Below are 6,000 nucleotides of genomic sequence, written 5' to 3'. Positions count from 1 at the left end.
TTTTTCACTCTGTCAGAGAGAAGAGACAGACAACTGCCCAATTGTCAGGAGCTTCAGAGGGTTCTACAAGGTCTCCACAGGAAAATGATATGGTAACTTGGACCAGGAATTGCTCTGCCTTCGTGGACTTCAATAGGAACAGAATAGTTCCTGGTGACTTAAAGGAGTTTGTCCCAAACAATGTCTGTAAACACGATAATAACTCATAGAACATATCTTGCACAAAGAAAGGGGAAAAAAGGGCTCATATGGAGCAGAAGAGAAAATCTAGGAGAGCAGCGGAAATGACAGAACAAGTTTAGCATTGGAAATGTGCATCAAAAGGATGCAATACCTGAAAGCAAGTGGAAGTCTTTGAAACAGACCTTTCAGATGGTTATAGTCAGTGAAACACCGAAGCATTTTTGGTCCAAGGAGATGCACGTGAATCCTAAATACAAAGTGCTCTCACAGTCACATGACTAGTTAGGATTCTGTATGAAAATACAACTTCCAACCACAGAACTCCTTATGCCCTGGCTGTTTTCACTTGCACACAGAAATTAATATTTGGCAGCTCTGAAAATACTTTTTCTTCATGTGCTCTTAAAAGCATTAAGTTAGAAAGAATTAAAGGTATGAAATTTGGTGCCCAACAAACAGTTTAGAAGACAGAAACTCTTTTAGACTCTGAAAATTACAATTTTACATTCTTTCACTAATCGCTGTGTGCAAAGGAGCCAGTTCATTATAGAGCCACAGATCTTTTCTATGACTAGAAATAACTGGTGACCTGAAAAAAATCCACAATCCATACAACTCAACATCAAGCTGAGTAGCAATTGTTTTGTGAGCTGAAGGAATGACTTCACTTACAACCTTGAAGCTCTCGATGACATAAGTCGGTCCCTCCCGTCGCTGATGAGGAGGAATATTTCCTCCTTAATTGCGTACAGTGCTTCAGATGTACTGTTCTTCATCTTCTCTGTTCATGAGCAATGACCACTTGTCCCCTTCCTCCTCAACAAAACCATTACGTCTCGGCAGCTTGTCTGAAGTCAAGGAAGAGAGAGACACTTGGCTAATCTGATCCCAAGGAGCCGGTCTGGAAGAATCCCTCCTCCTGTCATCCATTCCAATATGAACACTAATTTGGGAAGGAGTAAGTGGCTTCATGCGGCCTTGAGCTTGTGCTTCATAACTTTCTGTGTCTGGCTTCTTATAACTAAGAAGAGAAAGAGAAGACATGTTTAGTACCAAGAGGCCAATGTGTAGAAGTGTCTTCAACATTAGAACAAATCAGAAACTTCTGACCACCTAAATGTTACCTGCACTTCAGACACAATATTTATGGCTAAGCGTACTCATCACACAGCATTAAGACATTTCAATAGTAAAAGAGAGGAACTCTCAAAGTGAGATTCTTTAAGAAAAACTATGAGTTTGCTGAATTATGAAAGGGTTTGTAGTAGACAACTGCAGAGAAATGGAGCAGATGACCCAAAAATCACTTTCTGATTCAATGTATTCTAGGTCCAAAAAAGCCCAGCAATGGCAAGGGTGCATAATCTTCTTCACATGTATGTATTATCGTGTTCTTTGGAATCTGAAGTTCTGTTCAGCTGATGTGGGGCTTCAAGAAAAATTATTGTCCTACAGAGTATACTGTAATGCAGCTTCCATAAGTCTGGAGCCAAATATGTTTGGGGCAGGGTTCTCAATATCTAACCACAAAGGTGTCCGATATTTAGTGTAACCAGCATAAGATGAAAAGAATTGGAGAATAAAGGAATCCCTTTGTAGAAATTTCTCATCCTTCGGATAACTACACACAATTTTTTTAGGATGAAAATCCTGTAGTAGTAGTAGTGCTGATTCTGCAAACAGATATGAGCATGTATGTAGTTTTTATTCTAGGTTGTGGTCTTATTGAGCATTTGCAAGATCAGAATCATGATGCAGCAACAGATTTCCTATATTAGTTTATACTATACTGAACTGTACTATAGTATAGTATAGTATAGTATACTATACAATACAATACACTACGGGAGACCCCAGCTACAATAGAAGCATTTGAAGGTTTGGACTAATTTCAGACACCATAAAAAGTGTTATTTTTGAAAGATGTTTGCTCACAATGCTATTAAAAACAGGTCCACTGTAACTGTACCCCAAAAAATGTAGCATAAAAAAATTAATAGAATTTGAAAAATCTTGTTATGGTACAGAAATTGGTTTGCTTCCAAAAAATTGAGCAAAATACTTTATCTGTAGCAAGGTCCAAAAGAATAAATACACAGATTCTCTGTCTCTCTCTAGCTAAATTAAATAGATAAAAATTAAAATCAGGTACAAATCTTCAAAAAAAACCATCTACTGCTACATTATGGATAACTGTCTTTTGAATGATTTGTTCACTTGATAGTCACAGCAAAACCAGTGCTGATCATTACCTCACTTGGTATTGAACAAGGCGTCCAACACAGGTGCTCAGGTGGCATCCAGTCACACTTTTAGCTGCTAGTTAAAGAATGCTGAGTACAGTCCTAGTCCGGGTGTGTTCACAATAGTGACATCTGTCTCTTTTGGAGCCAAGGATGAGAAAGAACAACCCCAAGCTAAAGGACTGTCAGGTACATTCAGGTATACAAAGCCCAAAGTAACATCTCACTTGAGTCCCAGCAGCAGTGCTGCCTACGGTTCCCCAATGGATTAGTATAAGACAACTTGCCATTTCAGCTGCAGGGAAGACAGCACAACGGACACCGAAGAAGCTGCCATTGCAGCTGATCCCATCCAAGGCTGAAGCACGAGGCCAACTGGCATGAACACACCTAGCAAAAAAACATATGGACATCAGCCAGAGCCACCTGTCCCAATCACGAGGCCAACTGGCATGAACACACCTGTCAAAAAAACATATGGACATCAGCCACCAGGACAGACATTTCTGTCCCTGCATATCATAGAACAGATCAGCAGTTCTACAACGTGACTTGCTGAGACCTCCATAAACACAACTAGATTGATATATATTTACTCACTTATTTTTAAATGTCTCTTCCATTGCAAGGGATGACCTTTGCACCAATTCAACTACAATACTGCAGCCACAAGATAAGACTATTTATCCCTTCCAGCTATTCTGCACATATAAAACAAAGCAAAAGCAACAGAAAGACAAGGCAATAGTCCAGGCAAAGGACGGAGAGGTTACTAATGAAGAAAAAGAGGAATGCTTGACGTAAGTTTTAAGGAGGAATTTGGAGATGAGAAGATATCTGCCAGAAGCAGAGAGAATGCAAGTAGTAGGAGAGAAAATGTGTGATTCGGGGTGAATAGAAGAGGGAATACCGAGAAGTGGTCTGATATCTCCAATTAGACCTGCATTTGAATATACAGAAACTAATCCCCGAGTACTGCTATAAGAAATAAGAGCACGGTTTTAATTTCATCATATAAGAATGTATTCTTAAAAGTTTAAAATTTGGGAAACAAAGATTTTTTCTATAACATGAAAAAAATACTTTTTAAAATTTGTTTTGTCTTTCTTCTGCCAAGTTTTAAATACTCTGAGAACCTCTCTTTGGTTCCTCAAGCAGGAAATCCTGCGAGAGGCACCACAGAGCTCAACTGTGCTGCTGTCTTCGACAAGCTGAGCTCTGGCAGTCACATACCTGCTGCTATGGGTATTCCAAGGAGATTATAAATTAAGGCAAGAATGAGATTTATTCGTATTCTTCGAACTGTTCTCTTTGATAAGTGAATACTGGCAACCACATCCAGCAAGTCATTCTGCAAGACATAAGAGAAAGTTTTCCACAAGCAGTCTTCAGAACACCAAACCAAAAAGAAGAGCGTCAGTGATAAAAGAGGACAGGTCAGAACCGTAGTGCTCACTCGGATAAGAACAACATCTGCTGCTTCAATGGCAACATCGGTGCCCGTTCCAATTGCAATTCCAACGTCAGCCCTGGCTAGTGCAGGGGAATCATTGACTCCATCACCAACCATGGCAACCTTCCTCCTCCCATTTTGGAGTTCCTGGACCTTTGCAACCTTGTGAGACGGAAGAACCTCGGCAAAGACTTTTTTGATCCCAACCTATGTACAAAGAAAGAAACATACCCAGTTGATGATACGCTTCCTGCTAAAAGGAAGAGCCATTTGCTGTTCTGGGTGAAGGGGAAACAAAGGAAGATGAACCAAACTGATTCTGGTGGACGCAACACTTGCAAGCTACACAGAAAGCTGAAGAGCAACATGCTTTTGGTAACTGCAAAGAGGCTGGCAAACCACACTCTGCCCTTAGTGTCATACCCGACAGCGCTTCTGAAGCTCTACTGCCCTGGCAATAAAGGTCGGATGGTTAAAAGAGCCAGTTTTCAGCTAATCATGCTGCTTGATGCACCAATAATGGTTTCAGTGAAATGCAACACAGGAACAATATATGATCAGGCAGTTACCCCAGGGGAAACACAGAAATGCAAGTATGTGCAAGTCTCAAAAGAACTATGAAAATAAAGCAGATGGCTGGCTAAACACTTGTACCCATCCACATCTCAACTAATATGGAGTTACTACCAATGGCTTTAGTGCTGGTAGCTGATAAACAAGTGGGTGTACCAAAGAGGGCTGGGATCATATCCCTGGTTTGGCTGCCTCACCAGGCAGAGATCAGCTTTTCACTACACAAGGTAGTAGCTCTCTTTTAGCCTTTCAAAAAGTTACATTTCTAAAAGTTTTTAGGACTGGCTTACCATTTTTCCATGGGAAAGGAAGTAAGTGCCAAAAATTCAATGAAAATACAGGTTGGCACAGAATAAGCTTGTTTGAAAATTTCACTTGAGTGCCTGGAACCATAAATTGAAGCTTGTTTCTGAAAGGCTTCTCTTAACAAAGAAAGGTGGGGTGGGAAAGTGCTTTACCACAATTTGACAGAAAAGTGAAAGCATGACTCAAAACAAAGGAAGGATTAAAGCATCACACTGAGAAACAAACCAGACGTCACAACATACAAGAACATGTATACCATGTTGCTGGCTGAGTTAGCTGTGTGGTGGGATACCTTAGGAAAGCAAGGTGGCACACAGTAGATTAGAAGTAGACCAGTGCAAAATGAAAGAGGGAAATGAAGATGGAGAGGGTGGAAATGTAGCACAGTAGAATGAGAATTTGGCTTTGCCTTTGGAGCAACACTTGTAGTTTGAGATCACGGAAATCTCATATAAACCCAACCTCTTTTAGACTGCCATGCTTCTTAACAATAATTCTCCTTTTTATTACTATATTTCCCGTAAAGATAATCATAAATCCCCATTTCCATTATTGGGAACAGGACTGGACCTTAAAGGAACTTCTCGTTATCACTAACCAAACACAAGCCCATCAGTGAAAGGAAGCAGAAGGCTTCATTTTAGCAACAGACTAATTACTGCAAGAAACTCTGTACCTCTGGAGAAGTACTGACTACTTGTCCTCAGTGGGATCTTAATGCAGCCACTGGCCTTTACAGTGCCATTGTATGTGACCTGATTTTCAGTCCAATTCAAGAAAAGTTAGTCTTCATTTAATGCATTCAGGGAACTTGAGTTCCTGCTCCAAATTCACTGGGCTAAGCAGAGTTTTAGAACCTCATCATGGTTTTTTTTTTTGGTTTTTTTTTTTTTGAAATGCAAAGAAGCAAATACCTGAGTAGCAATGGCTTTTGCAGTTTTTCTGTTGTCCCCCGTTATCAGCACCACATCTATTCCCATGTTTTTCAGCGTGTGCACAGCAAGGGCTGCCTCCTGCTTGACGGTGTCTGCTATTGCAATCATTCCGCACAATACACCTGCACAAAGAAACATCCTCTGTTAGACAGAACTGTGGTAGGCAAAGTGGCAGCAAGAGAATGGGACGTCCCCTCCATCACACCATGGTGGCTTGTGAAATAACATGTTCTGGGCAATACTGACACTCATAAGCCTGAACAACTATCTACAATTTTCTAAGTGATGGTCTCTTTCTTACACACAA

The 6,000-nt window shown here is 40.5% G+C and overlaps 1 protein-coding gene across 1 annotated transcript in view; it reads right to left on the bottom strand.

Annotated features, from left to right (window-relative positions):
• Window positions 1-664: 664 nt before the first annotated feature.
• The window catches only part of ATP7B (ATPase, Cu++ transporting, beta polypeptide), a 29,981-nt gene continuing 24,645 nt past the window's right edge, over window positions 665-6,000 (bottom strand). Inside the window, exons 17-21 of the mRNA XM_009882364.1 lie at window positions 5,673-5,815; window positions 3,883-4,086; window positions 3,660-3,777; window positions 2,714-2,816; window positions 665-1,204 (exon numbers count right to left, since the gene is read on the bottom strand). Of these exons, the coding sequence (XP_009880666.1) occupies window positions 940-1,204; window positions 2,714-2,816; window positions 3,660-3,777; window positions 3,883-4,086; window positions 5,673-5,815 (833 nt within the window). The 3' untranslated portion in view covers window positions 665-939. The remainder of the gene's footprint in view (window positions 1,205-2,713; window positions 2,817-3,659; window positions 3,778-3,882; window positions 4,087-5,672; window positions 5,816-6,000) is intronic.

This window comes from Charadrius vociferus, unplaced genomic scaffold (assembly GCF_000708025.1).
Source record: "Charadrius vociferus isolate BGI_N301 unplaced genomic scaffold, ASM70802v2 scaffold263, whole genome shotgun sequence".
NCBI lineage: Eukaryota > Metazoa > Chordata > Aves > Charadriiformes > Charadriidae > Charadrius > Charadrius vociferus.
The sequence above is the reverse complement of the archived record's forward strand: the minus strand, read 5'-3'. Positions and strand labels throughout refer to the sequence as shown.